The sequence below is a fragment of the Marmota flaviventris genome, chromosome X, assembly GCF_047511675.1.
Source record: "Marmota flaviventris isolate mMarFla1 chromosome X, mMarFla1.hap1, whole genome shotgun sequence".
Classification (NCBI taxonomy): Eukaryota; Metazoa; Chordata; class Mammalia; order Rodentia; family Sciuridae; genus Marmota; species Marmota flaviventris.
The window spans coordinates 39157704-39181410 of record NC_092518.1 but is presented as its reverse complement, the minus strand read 5'-3'; the positions used below and the strand labels follow the sequence as shown (position 1 = coordinate 39181410).

Sequence of the window (23707 nt, the reverse complement as noted above, 5' to 3'; positions counted from 1 at the left end):
GTTTTGACAAATGTACTACAGTAATGTAAGATGTTAGTTAACATTCAGGGAAAAGGAAATCCAATGTGGGCTATACATGAACTCTCAATACTATCTCTGCATCTTTTCTGTAAATTTAAAATCCCCAAATAGGAAGATTATTAGAAAAAAAACATGTGGCTAAATCTACACGACCACTAATGTTTAGATGATAAAAGTATGTTTTTCAAAACTATCAAGTAAAAGAGGATAGGTTACTAATTCTCAATGCCCCTAAGTATTCCAGACAAGTGGAAACTGATATAAAAGATGAATGATAATACCAGAAAAGTGCACTATGTTAAGCAAATATCTTTATTTGCTTTTCAAAGTGTGATATGTTTTCTTTTATCAGGGTTTGTTTGGGTTGTATTTTGAAGTCTAAACTAAGGTAGCCCTTGAAGAATTCATCCAGGCTACCAAACAAAATAAATGCAGTCTGATTTAGTTTTGTCCCTGTTTGCACATGAAAGAAAGTTATTTACATTTCTTAAGTGAGCTTTATAACAACTGTTTGAAACAAATGGGAACAGCAAGTAGAACCTAGAAAGTCAGATTTGAACAGAAAAGTGATACTTTGCTAATAGAAATGTGAAATAGATGGGCATGGGGTGCATCATATAATCCCAGCTACTTGGGAGAGTGAGGCAGGGGGATCACAAGTTCGAAGGTAGTATGGGAAATTTAGGGAGACCTGTTTTAAAATAAAAAAATAAAAGGGCTGGGTATGTAGCTCAGTGGTAGAGCACTTGCCTACCTTGCATACCTTGCATAAGCCCCTGGGTTGAATCCCTAGTACTAACCACCCACCCCTAAAAAGAAAAAAAAAAAAAACTGAAAAGAAATGTCACATAAATGGATACTCTGAGAAAGCAACAAAAGGTGATATTGTTTTTGTTTTAAGACGCAAATAGGAAGAAAGAATTCACAGTGGTTCCAACTATTCCTTGATGGCTGCCCTCAGCCTCACCTGTAAGCAGTGTATGCTTGTTGTCGGGCGCAGTGACGCACGCCTGTAATCCCAGCGATTCGGGAGTCTGAGGCACGAGGATCTCAAGTTCGAAGCCAGCATAGGCAATTTAGCAAGATCCTGTCTCGAAATAAAAAATAAAAAAGGGCTGGGGATGTAGCTCAGTGGTAGAGCACCCCTGGGGTTCAATCCCCAGTACTGAAAAAAAAAATAAAGGCAGCAATAAGTGCTTGTCACCTTTGCCGCTTCCCATTTACTTCCACTTCTCTTCTTTTACCAAGAGTCCTTCCACGTTCTCCTTCCTGTCTGGGTTCCCAGCCCTTGTTCAATTCTAGGCAACTGTTCTATTTTCAAATTCTGCTCTCACTTAATTATGGAAACTTTTATTATAGCTATTCATAAGATAATATTGGTGCTGTCTCATATTTCTTAACTGACAAAGTTTCAATAAATATAAACAATTATTATGCCCTGCATAATTGTTCAATGCATATTAGGACAGGATTAGGCTAATAGGACAGGATTCAGGGTGAATCCAAACCTAAATTTCAGTTTTCTTTTATTTGTTCTTTCTTTCCTTCTTTTCCTGCGATAGTGGACATTGAACTCAGGAGTGCTTTACCACTGAGCTACATGCCTGAACCTTTTTATTTTCCTTTTCCTTTGTTTGTGGTGCTGGGGATTGAACCCAGGGCTTTATGCATGCTAGGCAAGCACTACCTTTGAGCTACATTCCCAGTACAATCCTTTTTATTTTTTATTCTGAGACAGGGTCTTGCTAAGTTGCCAAGGTTAGCCTTTAACTTATGATCCTCCTGCCTCAACCTCTGGAGTATCTGGGATTACAAGTGTGCACCACCAAGCCTGGCTCTGCTCTTATTCAGATGACCCAGGATAAGTAACTTCTATAAGCCTCAGATTCATCACCTGCAAACAGAATACCTACTTTTTAATACCATTAAGGGAATGCAACAAAAGCATGATTTCCCCAGGTACTTTATCATGAAAATCATCTGATATCAATTTTAAAAACTAGATCCCAGGCACCTTCCTTGTAAATATTAATGCACTAGTGCCACAGGATAAAGTTGGTCTGGAATTAGTATTTCGAAGAAACATCCAGGAAGTGTCAAGTTTGGGCATAATCCAATAATAGTAGATAACCCAATATAATTGTTATTAGATGATCTACTATACAACTCTTGGTACAAAAATCTTCAATAAATTTAGCTATGGGAGGTAGGTTTGATAATAATCATGTAATGCTGATAACACAAATAATTTCAAAGGGATGAAGCAAAGCAGAACATGGAATCAAGTTCTTCTAATGCCAAGGCTAGTTTTGTCATAGAAATATCACCAGGTTCTCCCTTTTATAACACAATGCAAAATACAAATGAGAAAATTGCTTCTAACAGCTCAGATTCCCCAATTCTTCCAACAAAAGACTGTTATTCCCATTGATCTGGAGGCCACAGGCCTCAAGATCCAAAGTCCTTGAGTTGTTTTATGTCCTACAAGGAAAGGCAACAAAGTTTTAAATCACCACTCCATAGTCAAAATCTCCTTTGAATAGGTGAGGAGTTTCTTCCACTTCCTGTTTATGTGCATTATATTCCCTGAGTTTTTTAGTATGACACAGACACATGAAAATGCACTAATATTCTATTGTGCCTAGACAGATCTCTAGCAAAGTAAGTAAATGAAAAGTAACCTCTGAGAAAGGCAAAATGCTTTCTGGTGGATACACTGGAGCAGTACTCCTCAGTGAGTTTCTCCTTTTCCATAAGTGTGGGTGAAACCTGTGACTTGCTTCTAATCAATAGAATATAGCAAATGTGATAGGATGTCACTTCCATGATTATATTATGTTATATAAGACTCCATCTTAGCAGACTTGCTGGCTCTGAAAAAGTAAACTGCCTTATTGTAAAAATTCCTATGGAGAAGGCCACATGGCAAGAAACTATAAGTGGCCTTTAGGAACTGAGTGGTTTTTTTCATCAAAAGCCAGCAGGAAAATAAAGATCTAAATCCTCCAGCTCTAAGGAGGAATTCTGCCAACAATCTGAATGAGCTTGAAAGTGAATTCTTAAAAAAAAAAAAAAGAAAGTGAATTGTTCTCTAGTTCAGCTTCCAGATGAGAATATATCCTAATCAGCACAGGGATTGCTGCTTTGAAAAATCCTGAACACAGAATGTAGTCATAATGTGCCCAGGTTCCTGACCTACAGAAAGTGAGATAATGAATGAGTGCTGCTTCTTAAGCTACTAATTTTGTGATCATGTATAATGTATAATGCAACAACAGATAACTAATACAATATCTTTTCCTTTATAGCCAAGAAGTTCACTCATAGTATAAATGAAGATACACAAGATCAGCTTCTCATCATTTAATTATCACAGAGGAAAGTCTGTATGATCCACTAAACCATTACCAAGTCCAAGTGTAATTCTGGCACTTTGCTATCCTTGGGGCAGAAGAAGATCAGACTCATAAGGAGTGACCCCCCCCCCCCCTTTTTCTTCTGGACCAGCAGTGCTCCAAGGGCCACAGCTCAGATTCCAGACCTCTTGGTCCTTTCCTTCTCCATCCACAACTTTCTAACCTCTCCTTTCCTGTACCATCTCCCACCTGCTAATCTAGCTCTTTTCAATCATAGGTCAGGAGATCCTTCCCAGTTCTCTGGGTCTCTTTGACTTTCTGACAAGAAGAGGAATATTCTAAAGACAGGCACTTGTCATTACCAAAAATGAAAGCAGGGGGCTGGGGATGTGGTTCAAGCGGTAACACGCTTGCCTGGCATGCGTGGGGCCATGCGCAGGGCGCTGGGTTCGATCCTCAGCACCACACAAAATAAAAAATAAAGATGTTGTGTCCACCAAAAACTGAAAAATAAATATTAAAAAATTCTCTCTCTCTCTCTTTAAAAAAATGAAAGCAGTATAAAGATTATTTTTCTCTCAGAGAGGAAAGGAAATGGAATCTTTCTGGAAAATAAACAAACTCATTGGAAAACAGCTTTATCTGCTGGCATATGCTTTACTTTGCACATCTTCAGAATCTGGATATTGTATGAGGCAGGATGTAGCTATCTGTTTTTTTTAAGTCTAAAAATTAAATATATTATCTCACCTCAGCAGGTTTCTTGTGTTCTTTTGGATTTTTTGACTTGCTCCTATACATTGGGCCAGGAGTAAAGGAAGTAGAAGGACCTGTAAAAGATAATTAGAAAAAAATACTAAGATGTACTACCCACTAATGTAACTAAATGACATAAAACTAAATGCCATCCAAGAGAATTATGAAATATATGATAGACAAGACCACAGAGATCTCTTACTACTACATAAAATAACTGTACCCAAGAGAGTCTCACAATGGAGTTTAATAACATTTATAGGTGACCTTCTCAAGTGCAAAAACTTCAAAAATGCCAAGGCTGGAAAGATTCAATTTGGTGTAATTACACCTCATTGTATTTTGGAATTGCCTAGAGAAAATGTATCTGGAAAAACTAAAAATATGGAGCACATATTCTGTGTATCCTTAAGCACTTCCCCAAAGGCTGGTATTAGGGCCTTTATAAACAATGACCTACAATCAAACATTTAGTACCCTAGCTACAATTAGAATCAGAGCTTACAATTTATGCTCCTGTACTTACTTTCTTTTCTAAAGAAACTCTGTTAAAGCATTATTAGATTTGGCTTTTGCTTTTTAGGAAAAATAAAAGCAAAAAACAATGTTATATGCCATATAAAACTGACTCTTCCACCTAATTTATCTATCTATAATGAAATTTAAATGAGTAGGAAAAAGGGACTCTGAACTTTTCTTCCCAGAAATATTATTTTTTTAACTATGAGAAGATACATGAAATGGCTTATTCTCAAATCAAAGAAGAAATCCTCAAGGGGCATAGATATTATGGTTACTAGTTGCCAGCCAGTTCTACTCACACTCGTCTGAACTGTCACTGCTGGTGAGAGTCTTATGGCGTTTCATCCTGAAGCATCCTGGGAAAGAGAACAATACTGAATGAAGCAGTCAATATACACGGGAGGTCAGTCAACACTATCCCACAGATTCCAGAAGTAGCAGCAGGAAAATCACACCAAGTAAATGATTTCTATTAAGAATATTCTCAAATGGCCTAGAGTAATGGGAAAAAATACTACCAAATCCTATAATACAAAGTGTGTGGACGACTAGGTGAGGCCACACATTAGCCTTAGGAGGAAGCCCAAGCCACAGAGGATGAGTAGTATAGTGCTGGCTAGAGCCTCAGATGTGTCCATTGTCACCAAAACAAAGAAGGGCAGCTGAGGTTGTCTTCAGACAGAGATCCCAAGGAGGGAAGAGCAGGAAGGGAAACATAAAAGCAGAACTGTCAAGGGTTGAGGCTGAAAGGCATGAGACATGGCTGGCTGAAGAATGAATAAGCATGACCATTCTTTTTTTCTGCCTATACTTTTTTCCTTTCTCTGTCCTCATCTCCCAAACAAGTAGCCTAATCTAAAATTATAACTATACATACATTGTAAAGAATGTTATAGAAAATTCCTATACTGGGGCTGGGGACGTGGCTCAAGTGGTAGCGCGCTCGCCTAGCATGCATGAGGCACTGGGTTCGATTCTCAGCACCACATAAAAATAAAGTAAAGATATTGTGTCCACCTAAAACTAAAAAAATAAATATTAAAAAAGAAAATTCCTATATTGTGAAGAATGAATATTTTGGACTAAAACTTCTAGTGGTTCAAGTGTCCTTCCCAGAATGTGGCCAGTAACAGATAAAGGAGATTTCACCCTTCTGGGAAAACAATGGCACTGCAGTATATGAAAAAAGAAGATACTGACACTTCAACTCACAAAATGTTGAAAATACAATATAAACTAAAAAAGACAGTGACAGTGCTACAAAATGTTACTAAGGGCTATCCCAGTTCTACAGGGAATAATGATCAGGGATAGTACCTTAGAGTCACTCATATACACTATGGAGGAGGTAGTAATACCAGTACATGACCACTTTGAGCAATTATGAATACATCAACAAGACAGTATGTTAAACGGCTTAGAGTTCTACTTCTGGCATGACAGTGTAAGGAGCTCTGTAGACTCACACTGCAGTGAAACTGGTGAAAATTCTTTCAATTAAATAACAACCCCCCCCCAAACCAATCATTTAGTCTCTAGAAGTGATCCTAAACACATACAGCAAATGAAGAAGCATTTATTCAAGAAGATCTACTAAAACTCTGTAAATAAAATGGGAATCTGTGGTATATGGACCTAGACCCATTCCCTGGGTCTCTCTTCCCAGCACAGGTTTTGTGAGATTGGTGCAGCTACATAGGGCTCACTCTCCCTTAGCTCCCAGCTGGCAGCCTTACTTGCTGGGAGAACCAGATGTCAGCACTTCTTATTCTGTTTTTAGCTAGATGCTGCTGAAGCTAAGTTCCAGGTAAGTGTGGCTGAGAGGTAAGGGCTTTTTCTTCCACATAGTTCCCACTCATGAGATGGAGGCTATTTTTAGTGTGGTGCCACCCAGAATGCTGAGGCCTTTATTACTCTGGCCCTAGCTTGTGGGGTTGGGGTTCTGCACTAGGAAAGGCAAACCTAGGAGACCTGAGGTTGCCATGCGCCTCAGAGGGAAGGCACAATGTTGTCCCCATTCCATGTTATCTAAGCTCAGAGATACTTCCTAGGGAGAGGCAGGTCATACAGAGAGGGCTACAATTCTATCATCAATGGAACTGACTTCATCTGCAGCTGACTACTATACAACAGATAACCAAGCAGAGATAGCAGGGAGAAGCCACAGAAAATCAGAAGAAACATCCCTCTCTCTCTTCGTGGTGCTGGGATTGTACCCCTTGAGCTTTATACATGCTAGACAAGCACTAGACCACTGAACTAGGCCCTAGCTTCAGAAAAAAACTCAAACACTGGTCTTTGCAATTATCCCTTTAAAGGAGGCCTAATTTGATTGGATAAATTCATGTGGCAATTTATACCCCAGGACATTATTAAAAACAATAGAACAATAGGAGCAATTAGTGGAATTTAAAAGCTGGGTATGGTCAGAAAGACAACTAAAAGGAGCCCTGTTAAAAACCACTGTCACCCCAGGTGACTGTGAACATATGGAGTTTGTGCCCTTGAGAAACAACAGAGGCTTCACACTGCAGGCCAGGGGTGGGAGTTGAATAAATAGATTTCAATACAAGAATTTAGCCAATCACTACAGAAGGAAATAAGCAAATAACAATAAAGAACCGTGTGTGGGGGTCAGTGCCAAGAGTTACTATATTATCTAAAACATTCAGTTTCCAACAAAAAAAATGGTAAAACATTTTAAGAAGCATAAGAGTATGACCCAAACACTAGCAAAATACAAAACAAAACAAAAAAAACAAACAAGCAACAGAAACTGCCTGTGAAAGCAACCATATGTTGGAATTAATAAGCACAGACTTCAGAGTTCAAATTAATCATGTAAATATACTCAAAGAACTAAAGAAAACCATGCCTGAAATCCAAGCTACTCAGGAATCTGAGGTAGGAGAATTGAAAATTTGAGGCCAGTCTGGAACTTAGCAAGAAACTGTCTCAAAGTAAACAGGGCTGGGGATGCACTTCAGTGTTTGCCTAGCATGCACAAGGCCTTGGGTTCAATCCTCAATATTGCAGAAAAGCAACACCCCACCTCCACCAAATAAGTAAAGGAAAGCACAATGTTAATGCTTTGGTCAAACAGAGAATATCAAGAATTATAAAAAAGAATCCAACAGAAATTTTAGTGTTGAGAACTACAATTAGTGAAAATCCACTAAAGGGCTTCAAAAGTAGTCTTAAACTGAAAGAAAAAAGAATTGGTGAACTTGAAATAGTTTATCAATAGAGATTGTGTGAATTTTAGAGAGAAAAAGAGGTGGAGAAAAATTAACAGAGCCTCAGAGAAATGTGGGACACCATTAAACATATTGTATATATAAGATAAGTACCAGAAGGAGAGGAAAAAAGGAGCAGAAAAAATACATTTGAAAAATTTCTCAGGGCTGGAGTTGTAGCTCAGTGGCAGAGCACTTGCCTAGCACGTGTGAGGGTTTGATCCTCGGCATCATATAAACAAAGGAAAGGCACTGTATATGTATAATCAACTAAAAATATTTAAAAAACCCTTCTCAATGAAAAATATTAATTTACATACATAGGGCACTGGACAAACTCCAAGTAGAATAAATGCAGAGATTTACAAATACCACAGTAAAATTTGTTGAAAGCCAAACACAAGGAAAAAATATTGGAAAGCAAGAAAGGGAAAAAAAATTTTCCACTTACAAAAGAACCCCAATAAGATTAACAGCGGACTTCTCATCAGAAATGACGGAAGCCAGAAGGCTCTGTGATGATGGTTGCACGTTTCTGTGAATATATTAAAAATCACTGAGTTGTATACTTATAAGTCAGTGAACTGTGTAGTATAAGACTTATATCTCAATAAATGCTATTACAACAACAAAATAATTCTTATCAAAAAGTAATGTATAATTTATTTATTTTTATTTTTTGAGGTACTGAGGATTGAGCCCAGGAGTACTCTACCACTGAGCTATATTCCCAACCCTTTTTAAAAAATTTTTATCTTGATACAGGCCTCACTAAATTGCCAATGCTGGCTTCCAACTTGCTATCCTTCTGTCTCAGCCTCCCAAGTAGCTGGGATTACACATTCTTGCCACCATGCTGGGCTAGTGATGTACAATTTAAAGTCACAATGAGTTGGGTATGGTGGCACACATCTGCAATCCCAGCAGCTTAGGAGGGTAAAGTCCTAAGGAACTTAGTGAGACCCTGTCTTAAAATAAAAATTCTTTTAAAAAGGGTGGGAATGTGGCTCAGTGGTTAAGTGCTCCTGGGTTCAATCTCTGGTAACAAAAAAAAAATTTTTAAAGTCACAATCAATACAGAAATTTAAACAGAAATAAAAGTAATATATTTTCTATTTCCTACTGAATGTATAAATCTACTTACAGTAGCACTTCATTTGCCTAATATTATAAGGGATGATCTACATATGCAAACTTTCCAGATAAATATCTTGTCCAAAGATTTAAAATCCTAAGTATTATTAAAAGGTGTTTTTCTTACCAGGAGGTGGGAGGATGGGAAAAATGGGGGGAGTGTTGGGAATTGATATTGGCCAAAATATATTGTTATATTGTGTGCATGCATGAATATTTAACAACAAATCCCACTATTATGTAAAATTATAATGTGCCAATAAAAATGTGGGAACAAGGAGCTTTGCTTTTTCTTTTTCTTTCAGTACTGGAGATTGAACCCAGGTGTACTCTACCACTAAGGTACACCCTCAGTCCTTTTTAGTTTTTACTCTGAGGCAGAATTTTTGCTATATAGCAGAGGCTGGCCTCGAACTTGTGATACTTTACCCCAGCCTCCCAAGTCTCTGTGATTATAGGTGTGTGCCACCAAGACCCACTAAAGGGAGCTTTTCAAAAATATCTATTTAAAGGGCTGTAGCTGTGGCTCAGCAGTAGAGCACTCATCTCGCATGTGTAAGGCCCTGGGTTCGAACCTCAGCACCACATAAATAAAATAAAAAGGTATTATGTCCACCTACAACTAAAAAATATTTAAAAAATATCTATTTAAGCCAACCATGGTACTTACTGAATGCTTATAACCCCTACTCAGGAGATGGAGGCAGGAGGATCAAAAGACCAAGGCCTGCCTGGGCAACTTAAAGAGACCCTGTCTCAAAAAAAAAAAAAAAAAAAAAAAAAAAAGGGCTGGGTATATAGCTTAATGGTACAATGCTTGCCCAGTATGTGAGAGGCCATGGATTTGAGTCCCCAGTGCCAACCAAAAAACAATCTATTTATCTGGGCTAGGGTGTAGCTCAGTGGGAAAACACTTGCCTAGCATGGGTAAGGCCCTGGATTTGATCCCCAGCACCACAAAATAAATAAAATATAAAATATTTATTTATTCATTTTCTAACATTGCAGTATCAAATTACCACAAACTTAGTGTATCAAAATAACACAAATTTATTATCTTACAGGTTATTGGGTCAGAAGCTTGACACAGATCTCACTGGGCTAAAATTAAGATGTCAGCAGAGCTGCAATTCTTTCTAGAAGACTCCTTGGATCCTGGCTATCTTTCTCCATATTCAAAACCAGAAACATTGCATCTCTGATATGTCATCATATCTCATTCTCTGACCCTTCTCTAGGTGAAGAGAAAGTCTTCAAGATCTAGAGCCAAGCAAAGGATTCTTATATTTGATATCCAAAACATGATTTGTCAAAGAAAATTTGCCTTTATTAAATTGAAAAACTTTTGCTCTAAAAGAGACCCTGTGAAGAAGATGCACAAAATAGCTGAGTGTGGTGGTGTGCACCTGTGGTCCCAGCTACTTGGGAGGCTGAGGTGGGATGATCACTTGAATCCATGAGAGTGAGACCAGCTTGGGCAACACAGTGAAAAACCATCTTTAAAAAAAAGATACAAAACAAGCTACAAAATGGAACATAACAGTCATACATATTATACATATGTCATATTTATTACAAAACATATCTGACAATAAACTTATATTAGAAATACTTAATGCATAAAACTTAACAGCAAGGAAACAAATGGCCCAATTAAAATGAACAGACATTTAACCAAAAAGGACATGCAAATAAGCACATAAAATGATGTTCAACATCATTGCACATTAGGTAAATACAAATTTAAACCATAACAAGCTATCGCTACACATTTATTAGAATGGCTAAAGTAAAAAAATGAAAATGTACTAGAGAAAATATGGATATATCATTCACACATTGCTAGTGGAAATGTAAAATGGTACAACTGTTCTAGAAAACAATTTGGTCATATCTTAAAAAATTAAAAATGCAATGGCCATACAACCCAGCAACTGCACTCCTAGGCATTTATCACAGAAATGAAAATTTATGTTCACACAAGTATTTATAGTAGCTTTATTCATAATAGCCCCAACTGGAAGCAATTGACATGTCTTTTAACAGACGAATGGTTCAACAATATGTGGAACATTCACACTATAGAATACTACTCAGTAATAAAAAGGGACAAAGTAGGGGCTGGGTTTGTGGCTCAGAGGTAGAGCGCTTACCTAGCTCATGTGGGGTGCTGGGTTCGATCCTCAACACCACATAAAAATAAAGGTATTGTATCCAACTATAACTAAAAATATTTTTAAAAGGGACAAAGTATTGATACATACATATTATAACATGTAAAACAAATACAAAACAGGTTAAAAACACTTAGCAAAAACATTACATACTCAGTGAAAGAAGTCATACAAAGAAGACCACTTATTGTATGATTCCATTTATATGAAATATCTAGAATAGGCAAATCTATAGAGATAAGAAATAGATGTGTGGCTGCCTAGGATTGGGGGTGAGAACTGGGACTAAAAGCAAATGAGTAACATGCTCTTTTGGGGGCAATGGGAATACTCTAAATTTGTATGATGGTGATGGTTGTACACTTTTGTAAATGTATTAAATTCCACAGAATTTCACACTTTAAATGGATGAATTTTGTGGCATTTAAACTGTACCTAATAAGGCTAAAAAAAATCCTTTAAAATTATTTAACATTTTACCAATGAGAACTGTTTAAGTAGCATCAAAGAGAACAGCAATAGGCTAGGTGCAGTGGTGCACACCTATAATCCCAGTGACTTGGGAGACTAAGGCAGGAGGATCACAGAGTCAAGGATAGCCTTGGCAACTTAGTGAGACCCTGTCTCAAAATAAAAAATTAAAGGGCAAGGGATGATGTAGCTCAGTGGTAGGGTGCCCCCTAGGTTTAATCCCCAGTATTACCAAAGAAAAAATAAAGGAGGAGGAGGAAGGAAGAGAAGAAAGGAGGAAGAGGAGGAGGAAGAGGAGGGGAAGGAGAAAAGGAAGAAGAGGAGGAGGGGGAGAAAGAGGAGCAACAGTAACAGCAAACCCAGCAGGCCAGCTTCATTCAGCTGGAGGAAGAGAAAGAGGAGGAAGAACAACAGCAATGCCAGACAGCTTCACTCATTTAATTTACACGTCTGAGTTTGTGACCCTTGACTTAAATGTTTCTGGGTCTCAGTCCCTCCTGGTCAGCAGCCCTTGCCATTCTCCCAAACTGAGCCTCCTTCCAGGCCTTGGTTTTATCTGACCAGCTAACCTTCACCCTAGACTGTAATCACAGCAGGAGGGACCACCAGGGGGACCATTCCTGGGAAAGTTCAGGGAGCTGGAGTCAGAACTACAACAGTAGAAAGGTTATGATCAAAAAAGATTATATGATTTCATTCTAGGTGTCCTTCTCTATACAGCAATAGAAAAATTTTGTCTTGTGAATGCAGCCTCCAAATGGATGACTCATGATGGAACTGAGGGCAACAAATGCCATAGGAGAGATATATCATTCTCTAAAACTCAATGGAGAAAGCCAAGTGAGCAGGGATTCTCTTTCATCTCCCTGAGAGTTTCAGGAGACCTAAGACTTCTTATGAGATAGATACTCTAAGACTTTTTATAAGATAGATACTCCTTTCATATGAAGTTCTGACTTTATGAGCTTCAGATAAAATTATTTCTCCATTTTCTATAATACTCTATTCTTCAAGTAAAAGAGTTACCAAACTATTCTTTACATAGGGAGATTTTTAAGAATCTGCAAAACTTGATATTCTTTAAACTATTACAGAAACAACCATTTAAAAAATTTAGATGACAACCAAAAATTTTGTGTTCTCAGTAAAGAACCTGGGAAAGAGATTATCTAATACTAGTAACACCAGCCTTGGGAAATAAGAAACTGATCTGTCAATGATTTCCAGGAAAGAAAACAAAGCAAGATCACTTATAGGTTTAAGCTATTAAAGTCCACTCATCTGTCTGTCCATTTCCATGACACCACTACTGTTTTTTTTAACAGTTGTAGATGGATAGCATGCCTTTATTCGTTTTTTTTTTTTTTAATGTGGTGCTGAGTATCGAACCCAGTGCCTCACACATGCTAGGCAAGTGTTCTGCCACTGAGCTACAGCCCCAGCCCTACTGTTTTAATTACTGTAGGAAAAATGACAGAGTAGTAAATATCAGCAGAATGATTCCATGATAGTAAATATTTAGATCTATCTTTATTCATTGTTTCTAATTATAAATAGCAATCCTATACGTATCAGCAGTAGTCATTTTACAGATGAAGAAACTGGGGCTTAGAAACCTTAAAGCCACATGCTTGGAGCAGAAGGCAGAGCTGGCAAGTAAAATGGCAATGAGTATTTCAGATTGACCCTGAAGCCCAAGGCAGGCTGGAGGGATGACAGCAGATACTGCTCCTTCATTCTCTATGAGACACCCAGGAAACAAACTTATGAAATGTATGGTCAGTGCAAGAAGTCCCTATTCACTGTCCTCTGTGGGTCCACGAAGCAGCTTAAAAAATATTCTAAGGCTCTACTTTAAACACATTCACACCCTTTGATCCAGTAATTTTACTTCTAACATTCCTATTTGAAAAAGTAATCCAAAGCAAAGAAAATGATTTATGAATAAAAATGTCTGTCACAATTCCATAATAAAAATAAGAAAACTAGCTAATACACAAGAGGAATAACTAAAGTACATTAATATTATAGTATTTCATCAGTCATTTAAAGACTGTATATAAGGAATATTTTTTTTTTGTATTGGGGATTGAACCCAGGGGTGCTTTATCTCTAAGCTACATCTCCAGCATCCCCAGCCCTGTTTTAAAATTTTGAGACAGGATCTCACTAAGTTACTTAGGGCCTTGCTAAATTGCTGAGGCTGGCCTGGAACTTGCAAGCCTCCTGACTCGCCCTTCCCAAGTCATTACGATTACAGATGTGCACCACCACACCTGGCACATATGAGGAAATTTTATGCTAATATGTCAAATGGAAAAATAGCATAAAACTGGTTTAATAGAGAAGTCATATCTACAAAATACATTTTATATATCTATATCTATATCTATATCTATATATATATCTTTTATAAAATAATTACATAGAAAATAAACCAAGGCTCTAAACCCACTGAGTAATATTGTTGCATTAAAGTGATAAATTTGGGGGTGATAAAAGCATTCTTTCCAATTTTTCCATATTTTACAATGCACTCATAGGGCATTTATAACTGGAAAAACACCTTTAAGATTTCAAGGTTTCTGTTCCTGTGCCATGTCCAAATGATGCATCTAACCTGAAACATGGAAATTATAAAAGCATCTGTCATTCAAGATGGCCATTAACCAGAGCTGGAAAAAATTCCCAAGAGCACAATACAATTAGTTGGATAGAGAAGTTTCCATATCACAAAGATAGCCCCCAAAGCACAAACTTTGCAGTTTGGAAAAGCCAAATATCTTTGGAGGGAGTGCTAGGGATTTAGCCCAAGGGTGTTTGATCTATAAGCTACATCCCCAGTCCTAAGTTGCCTAGGCTGGTCTCAAACTTGAGATCCTTCTGCCTTAGCCTCCTGAGTTCATGGGATTACAGGTATACACCACCATGGATGGAGAAAAGCCAAAAATCTAAGCAGTGGATCTCAACTGATGGCAATTTTGCCCTCACATATGGAGACATTTATTGGTTGTCACAATAACTGGTGTTGACTGCATCTAGGGAGTAAAGGTCAGGCAGGATACTGCTAAATACCCTACAAGACACAGGACAGTCCTTGACAACACCAGACTTATCTGGCCCAATGTCAATAGTGCCAAGGTTGAGAAATCTTGCTCCAAAGGGATGAAACTGAAATGGATAAGCATCAAGAACAGTGTAGAAATGATCGACTTGTACTTATGCACCCAATCAGAGAATTAAGTAACAAAGGGGGTACTGCCTGAAACCTAAAGACTATTTTATCAAAAGGAAAACATGACTTTCAGCAATGCTTAGGGAACTTAGAGAACTTATCAGCTCAAGAAGTGGAACAGAATGAAAATGTAAACAGGTTCAAGAAGGGCTGAGATAAAATCAAGGAGAATAATTCCATGATGGTATTTGGAAATAATCCTTAAGTAAAGAAGCATCTGAAAGTCCAACTCCCTTAGGCTTTCAGGAAAATATCCTTTGGAGCCATTATCAGAGACAGATATTTGAGTTAGGCCACTGGTCAGGCCAGATCAGCACATTTCTTATATCCTTAAGGGTCAATTCCTGCCCATGTGGGCAAAGAACATTCCAAATAATTACTTAAACAGAAGTCCTGAATGCCATAAAAATGTGTCTCTTGAACTGATTAACTCTTCGTTAAGGTAAACAATACTAATGTCAGATCATCTGAATGTGCTTTAACTCCACATTCATCCTTCTCTATAAAACAATTCCAATTTATCACTGCTTACTGTTATAGAAATAAAACTCTTCCCTTAAAGTCTGTTTACATTGCATATTGTTCATTTCTACCACATGTCATTGTCTAAGAGATTAAAGCCATATACATCTATCTAGAGACAATAAACAAAAAATAATCAGAAGAAAATGAACATATTCTAAATATTTTATTGCTTATACTCACCCGAGCAAATCTTTGCCTTTATAAGGGGAACTTCTCTGTACTTTCTAAATGAAGACCACCTTCATCTCAGTAATTTATAGGATTTTAAAGCTTTTTTTTGATACTGAAGAATTAACCCAGGGGTGCTCCACCACTGAGCTACATCCTCCTCAGCCCTTTTTATTTTTTAATTTAAGGCAAGGTCTTGCTCAATTGCTTAAAAGTTGGTCTCAAAATTGTGATTCTCCTGCCTCACACTCCCCATTAGCTGGGATTATAGGTATGTACCACCATGCTTGACTCCTAAAGCTTATTAATTTTTAATAGATTAAAAAAAATTAAGATATCAGATTACTCATGAGTCTCCTGTGTCCAGGTTGGGAGTCTGGAGGTCAACTCTTTTCCAAAGTCCTCAAAAAGCATTTAAAAATAAAAGAAAAAAATAAGAAGAAAAGGAGAAAATACAAATCTGTCTAGGTGGGTTTCCATCACTGAGACAAGTATTTGTATGTCAACCACAATTATCCCTGTCACCAGGAAGCAGACTTACCCTCATTAATACACAGAATTGTTAACAAAATACTTGGGAATTTAAAACCCCCTGAGCAGAAATCACTTTGTACAGGAAGGGCAGATTGGAAAGTAAGTCTAAACCAGGGGTCAGCAAACAATTTCTGCAAAGGACCAGGTAGGAAATATTTTTGGCTTTGTGGGCCATATGGCCTCTGTTGCAAATAATCAAATCTGCCACTGTAGCATAAAAGCATCCATAGAGAGCACATAAAAATGAACATGGCACTGTTCCCAAAAAACTTTACTATATTGATATTTGAATTTCATATGAGTTTCACATGTTATAAAATATTATTCTTCCTTTATTTTTCAACCAGTGAAAATGTAAAAACCATTCTGTATGGCTCATGATCCAGTCCCAAACAAGTAATATGCTAGATTTGGTTCACAAACCAGTTTGTTAACCTCTGGTTTAAACTACATGAAAACTTTCTTTTAATTAAAGAAAGAATATTGAAAATTGGAAGCATAAAACTGAATTATTACTTTCCTAACATACCCTCACCCCACCCCAATTTCTCATCACACTGTTGGCTTGATACAGACCTCATTGGAAGGGTTTATCCTGGGTGACCTATTCTGTAATGTTATCTTGACAGATTTTAATGATCTTAAAATCTGCTTTATGTATTTTAAGAGAAAATGATAGCTTTGTAAAAAAGAATCAGCAGCACATTTATTTTCAGTTTATGTACATATATTCAAACATTTCAACTACCCAGGTAAATAAGTAATCTTGGTATCTAATGAATAAAAAGGTGTGTGTGTTTATGTACAAAACATAAATACCTTTAAGATAAAATACCATCTGAAAGCAAGAGCTCTTAAGAATAAATCAACAAATCTGGGAATGGTAATGCATGCCTGTAATCCCAGCAATTTAGGAGGCTGAAGCAGGAGGATTACATACTCAAGGCCAGTCTAGGCAACCTAGTGAGACCCTGTCTCAAAATAAAATAAACAGGGCTAGAGATTGAGCTCAGTGGTAGAGTGCTCCTGGGTTCAATCCCCAGTACAGAAAACAAAAAAAAACAAAAAAAACACAAAAACCAAGAATTGCTTTTACTATGATATACTTCCTTCTCCAGATAGAAACTCAAAACAGTTTTTTAAAAATAATGATTTCCATTATGTCTTTTCTTCTGCTGTGAGTTGTTTCCCCATTGAAATTTTTACCCACAGGTACTCCTAAAACACAACAACATCTATCTGGTTTAAAGTTATCATCATAATGATCAAATATGAGGAAAAATAACCTTTATTCCAGGTTTTAATAATAATAACAGGCATGTAAGTCTCACATATAAGGTCAAACACAGAGAAACAATCTCAAACTTACTGAGCAAGTTCAAATCCACCGCACACCAACTATTAATACTGTGCTAACAGAGGGCAGCCACCGGAAAGGGGACAAAGAAAAAACTGAGAATGCCTGAGAGCCAGGGTCATAGGACCAGGTGCACCAGACACATTATCACTATGGCTTGGGTGATCACAGCCTAAAAACTGTAATCAATGATGTGTGACAAACCAATCAGAGGGGGGTTTCAGAGGTAATCCCAAAATCAATCAAGATGGGTGTGGGTGTGAAGTGAAGGAGGGTTGCTGCTAAATGCTCATCTCTGGTCAGAGGAGTGCCTAAGGCAAAGGAGCAGTCAAACATGAAAGTTACCTTAACATTCAAGTCAGTACTGGCTATAAGGGCAACAATAATGAGAGAAAACGAAATGGGCACAAATCAAAAGATCTGGGAGATAAATGCCAATGGCAGGATGAACCCTGAGAAAATGTATTTGGCCTCTTCAACAGAGGTTCTCAATTCCCACTACACATGGGAATCTTCTGGGAAGCTTGTAAAAAAACCCAAATCCCAAACTGCACCCATTACCAATTAAGTCAGAATCTCTCTTTTCAAAGAACCAACTTCTAGATTCATTGTTTTTTCAATTTTCTATTACACTGACTTCTGCTCTTTATTATTTCCTTCCTTCCTTCTTGTTCTGGGTTTATTTTCATTTCTTTTTCTAATTTCTTGAGGTGGGAACTTAGTTTATTCATTTGAGACATTTCATCTTTTTCTTATGTATGTATTTAGCACTATGAATTTCCCTTTCAACACTGATTTAAGTTACATCTCACAAGTTTTAATACGTTGCATTTTCATTTACATTCAGGTCAATGTATTTTTAAAAAAATTCCCTTGAGACTTCCTCCTTCACCCATGGATTAATAAGAAGCATATTGTTTATTGTCTAAGTGTTTGGAGACTTTCTTTTGGTCTTTCTGCTTTTAATTTCTACTTTGATTCCATTACGGCCAGGGGATATACTCTGTATTATTTTAATTCTTTTATATTTGTTGAGGGTTTTTTATATCATGGGATATAGTTTATCTTGGTGAATGTTTCATGTGCATTTGAAAAGTAAGTACATTATGCTGTTGTTGGTGAACTATGCTATAAATGTCAATTAGATCTGGTTGGTAGTGTTATGTCTTCCATATTCTTGCTAATTTTCTGTCTACTGGTCCTATCAATTCCTTAGAGTACAGTATTGAAGTTACCAACTATAATGACAGATTTGTTTACTTCTCAATTCAGTTCTGTTGGGTTTTGCTTCACATACTTTGAAGCTCTGTTATTTGGTGTAAACAAATTTAAGATTTCTATGTCTTCTTGGTGGACTGATCCTAGTATCATTATGTAGTGCTTTGTTTTGTCTCTGGCAATTTTATTTGCTGTGATGTCTAATTTAACTGATATTACTATAACCATCTAGTTTTCCTTTGATTGGTGCATCTTGTATAATATATCTTTTTCCATTCATTTACTTTTGAACTTCATATATTATTGTATTTACTTGGAGTAGAGTGAAATGTGTCTACTCCATCCTGTCTGAACATGGTTTGACTTCTTTACTACTTTTATAATTCTTGTCTAAGTTTATTATCTCACAAATTAAAAAAAATAAAAATAAATATAACTGTTAAAAATGAAGTATTTATGATAAGAAACGGAGTTTATTCACATTCATAAAATATTTTGGGAAAGGAAAATAATCAACTTGTGGTCTTAGGAGATTTTCACTTACTACAGAAATAGGTGACACTTAAAGGCCTGGAGGTAATTGGGAGATGGACCCCTATCTTTGGGCCCATAATAAGACAAACCAGTTGTTAACAAGAATATATCTATTTTCCTCAAAAGATAAATATTCACATCTGGTGTTTGTGGTTTTTGTTTGAGGAGATGTTTTTTCCAGAACTTGTGTTTTCTAGTTTCCCTGCCTAGATTTTAGCTATTTTACTACCTAATTAGCATCCCAAAAGGTTAACAAACTCAAAATATATAACTTTAGAAGAAATAAAACTCTAATCAGTTAGTATAACTTTTTACTTCTGTAATTGAAATGGCGTATAAGAAAGTTGGAAAGTAATGACTAAAACGTAGCTTTCTGAGAATTAGTTGAGTTCAGTCATTTATGCTGTTCATGCTTCACTACCCCTACAAGCCAGATTTGGATACAGATAAGTACCTGAGTCATTTGAGACAAAACAGCAAAAGTTACCCCTGAATAGTTTTAAATGCTAACTGAAGAGATCAACAGAAGATCTAAAATGAAGACTGGAGAGGACAGATGGGACTCAATTACCTCCTCTGGGCTCCAGAAAAACAAAATTCTATGTAAATTTAAAAAAATCCAAATAAGAATATGAAACAGGGCTGAGGTTGTAGCTCAGTAGTAGAGCACTTTGTCTTGCATGTGTGAGGCACTGGGTTCGATCCTCAGCAACACATAAAAATAAAATAAATATAGTGTGTCCATTTACAACCAAAAAAATATTAAAGAAAAGAATATGAAACACAAAGAAAACAATGAAGTTTTTTCCTCTTTATGCAGCTCTCTCATTCTTTCATTGCTACTTTTATTAATCTTAGTAATAATGTTTTACAAAAATATGGACAAAATTTTGATATATAAAATTCTCAAAAATTTGAAACAAAGATCATTTTTGCTGTATATACAAAGTGACTACCTCATCAAAAATACCTGGGAGCCCAGAGGATAGTTGATTGTTCAATGTGATGAAACTTTTCCAAACTCCAAGTCTCAATATTTTCTTATCTGAGAATCTGAAGTTTAATTTCATCCTTCAAGATCAAAGGCAAATAAATTAACTTGGCCCAGTGATTCGACAAATCTTTGGAAAGCTGCCAGGCAAGGAAGGTCCACAGAATAACTCACTCATTTATAATGCTTAAAGTAACTTTGGGAAAATTGTTGGGAATTGAACACAGGCCAAAACTCTGGAAGGCATTTGCCAATATCTTTCTACACAGTTGACCAGAAGACATATAACATTTACTTGAATATTCTGGTGACAGGGAGCTCACTATTTAACAAGGTAATCCAATCCATTCCAATGTCTCAACAGCTCTAAACGAAAGGATGATTTTCTTTGAACAGAAAAAAAAAAAAAAAAACACTGCCTTTTAACTTCTGCATTCTGCCTTTATACTAGATTTGTACTTCTTGTGTTAAAATCTCTATCATTATCCACAAATCATCTACCCACTTAATTTTTCTCTAGCTAATATCCAATATTTTCCCCTTCTCTTGAAACACCTCAAAAAGTAGTCTACAGTTTATCTCCCCTTCATTACTGTTTCTCCTCAATTGCCTTCTATCCCATCAAAGTTCTTGAAATGGTGGCCAATTTGTGCATTATTTCTCAACCCTCATCTCCAAGTCTCTGTGTGCTGCATTTGACATATTGATCCCTCTTGAAACAACTCCCTCATATTCTAAAAGCTTTTTTTCAGTTTTCCTGTGGTACTGCCTAATATACACTTTTTCCTCTATTCATCTTGTAAATGACAGTGGTTCCCTGAACTGTCCTACCCTTGTACTCAGGGCTCTCAGAACAAGGTCCCTCCATTCCAAGTATTTTTCTAGAGCTTGATATTTAGAAAACAGGGAATGAAAAGAAAAGAAGGAAGGAAGGAAGGAAACAGAATATGAAAAAGAAAGAAAAAAGCCCTGTCAACCAAACACATCAATGAAAAAGATGATCAACAAGGAGGTGACTATATTCTCTTCTCCACTGGCTCTTCCTCTCTTTAAGTAGTCTCAGTTGGCAACCTCCTCTATGAGCCACAAAATACATAGAAATCTCTTAAGTCTTTTCTTTACATTACCCTAGAATATTCAATCATTAAATGTTGCCAATTAACCTCTGAAATAATCCTCTAAGTCATTGTTCATTTCTCATTTCAATCCTTGCTTTCTTAATTTAGGGCCTATTTACTCTAATCCAGGGTACAACAGCAATTTTATAAGTGGTCTTTGGACTCCTGATCTTATTGCCTTCAAATGTACCCTCCACCCAACTGCCAGAGACCTACGGAAAACACACAAATTGGACCATGTTCTCTCATGAGACTTAAATCTCTGCCCTTTGCTCCTAGGATCTTTACTAAGGTCCTCATCAAGGCCAACATGGCCTCCACAATCAAGCTGCACTTACTTCTGCAGCTTTATCCTTGACCATACTCTGCCCCAGTTCTATGCTCAAATAATATAGAACCTTTGTAGTTCCACTCTCATGATTTATATACTCATAATATCCCTTCTTCTAGCTTCCTCATTTTTAAAAAAAGTTTCTATTTTTGAAACCTTCAAACATATAGAAAGAAGATTAGAGAAAAGGTCATCATGAACACTCATATACCCATCATTTCAATTTTAAAATTATTAATATTTTGCTGTATTTGCTTCCCTATGTTTTCTTCTGTTAAAGTATTTTAAGGCAAATAAAAGAGATTACAAGATGTCACCCTTATTTATTTTACTATGGATCTCTGAAAGGTTCCTCACTTTTAAAACATAAATTCATCCCTATAAGCTTTCCTTGTCTGACTCACTTGGACCCTGACAATCCCAACAGCAAAATGCTCTCAGAGTGGCCCTGTATAACATCACTATCTTGAATTACTTGTTAGCCACTAATATATAAAATCTCCAACTATAATATGAGTTCCCATCAGTTCTTGGCTAGATCTTTAAACATTTTTGATGGTTGTTTATCTCTTTGAAAATCTTAATAAACTTTAAAGCCATTCTAAAATGATTCTCACTGGGAATGAAGTTATTTCCTGATTGTTAATATGGATGACTGTCTTCATTACTTTGAAATTTTAGTTTGTAGGCTTGGAGAAAGTTTATTTCTTTCTCTCTTCATTCACCCTCTGCAATTGGGAGGTGCATCATCCCAGGATTCTTAGAATGCTCTCATCAATAGTGAGAAAAGTACAGGTTTATACAATAAGCCAGTAATACATTTGTCCCTGGCCAGGTCTTTCTCTGGTCTCTAGCCTGCCACTATGAAGAAAATAAACATCCTTTTATGTCTCTGTTCATGGGCAATCCTTGACTTCACAGAGTCAGGAATCATTTCCTCTATTAACTGAACATTTTAATCCCCATTATCTACAGAAATAAATTCCCAGTTACCACTACCTTTTTCTGGACTTAGAGTCCATCATGTCAGTAACTAGAGGCCCATGACTAACAATCCCCATTTATCATCTGATCAGTTTCCGGTTCATAGATTTATCTTTATCTTTTCTTGATCACAGATATGTGTATTTTTAAAATTTTTCATATTACAATTTTGTTTAGAAAGGGCATATAAATTTAAAGTAATAACTCTGAGTTATCCTAGCCAGAATCCCAGGTTTAAATTTTAAAAGTACTATGCTGCAATTTTAAATTTAGTCAGCATTCTACATATATGCCACAGGCCAAATCTAGCCCTCTGATTATTTTTGATATGGCTTAGAAACTAAGAATGACTTTTACTTTTTAAATGATTTAAAAAATTAAAATAAGGATGTTTTGTGACATATAAAATTTATTAAATTCATATTTCAGTGTCCATAAAGAAAGTTTTATTGGAGCACTGCCATTCCCATTCATTTATGCTGTTTCAGTTATTGATCACTGTGTAACAAACCACTGCAAAACTTACTGGCATAAAATAACTACCACTTTATCACCTCATGAATTCTATGGGTCACGAATTATCCAAATAAGGCACAGGAGGGATGGCTATTTTCTACTCCACAAAGTGTAGGACTTCAGTTGGGAAGGCTCAAATAAATGGAATAATCTAGAGGCTTCATAACTTATCTGGCACCTTTAGCTGGTATGGCTATGCTTAGCAGAGACTATCTCTAGAGTACCTATATGAGGTATCTCCAGTGTGGGTGACCTCAGCGTAGTCAGACTTCTTATATGGTAGCTCAAGGGTTCTAGCATGAATATTCCAATGAATGAGGCAGAAGCTTCATTGCCTTTTATGATTTAGCCTCAGAAGTCTCATATTCCACTGTATTGAAGTAGTTACAAGATCACCCAGATCTAAATTGAAAAAGATACTGGCTCCATCTCCTGACGAAAGTACCATGAAAGAACCTACAGCCATGTTTAAAATCCCCATTCATGAACTTCACATCATTTTGTGGTAAGAATCCAGGTATCCAAG

At 36.6% G+C, this 23707-nt stretch overlaps 1 protein-coding gene across 6 annotated transcripts in view; it reads right to left on the bottom strand.

Moving 5' to 3' along the window:
- Jade3 (jade family PHD finger 3) overlaps positions 1-23707 on the bottom strand; it is a 140178-nt gene that overhangs the window by 72140 nt on the left and 44331 nt on the right. For 3 of the 6 annotated variants that reach the window (XM_071606358.1, XM_071606357.1, XM_071606359.1), the window contains 4 exons: positions 8343-8426; positions 4955-5011; positions 4128-4207; positions 989-1108 (listed from right to left, as the gene is read on the bottom strand). In XM_071606358.1, coding sequence (XP_071462459.1) covers positions 989-1108; positions 4128-4207; positions 4955-5000 — 246 coding nt within the window. In that variant the 5' untranslated portion in view covers positions 5001-5011; positions 8343-8426. The remainder of the gene's footprint in view (positions 1-988; positions 1109-4127; positions 4208-4954; positions 5012-8342; positions 8427-23707) is intronic. The other 3 variants (XM_071606360.1, XM_071606361.1, XM_071606362.1) reach the window with 2 other exon arrangements.